General features: G+C 37.1%; 1 protein-coding gene across 1 annotated transcript in view; it reads right to left on the reverse strand.

The window, feature by feature from the left end:
- Positions 1-299, reverse strand: part of LOC119588199 (probable ATP-dependent RNA helicase vasa-like) — a gene marked incomplete in the record, with an annotated part of 40,898 nt that overhangs the window by 20,237 nt on the left and 20,362 nt on the right. Inside the window, 1 exon segment of the mRNA XM_037936900.1 lies at positions 60-133. Coding sequence (XP_037792828.1) covers positions 60-133 — 74 coding nt within the window.

The following is a 299-nucleotide window of genomic DNA, read 5'->3' on the forward strand; positions in this document are numbered from 1 at the left end:
ATAAAATGTATATATTGATATAGATAGATAGATGTATAATTCATTAATTTTATCTGTGCTTTAGGTAACAGGAGATGATCCGATTCAAGCTCCAGCTGCAAGTTTCCAGACCATGAATCTACGTCCTTTGCTTCTGGAGAACATAGCAAAAGCTGGTTATGGTTGTCCAACACCAGTTCAGAAGTATACCATTCCAAATGTGATGAATGGAAGAGATATTATGGGATGTGCCCAAACAGGGAGTGGGAAGACAGTAAGTTTTAGAGAATGAAAGCAATAGAGCTGATTGGAATAATCCT

This window comes from Penaeus monodon, chromosome 23, assembly GCF_015228065.2.
Source record: "Penaeus monodon isolate SGIC_2016 chromosome 23, NSTDA_Pmon_1, whole genome shotgun sequence".
Lineage (NCBI taxonomy): Eukaryota > Metazoa > Arthropoda > Malacostraca > Decapoda > Penaeidae > Penaeus > Penaeus monodon.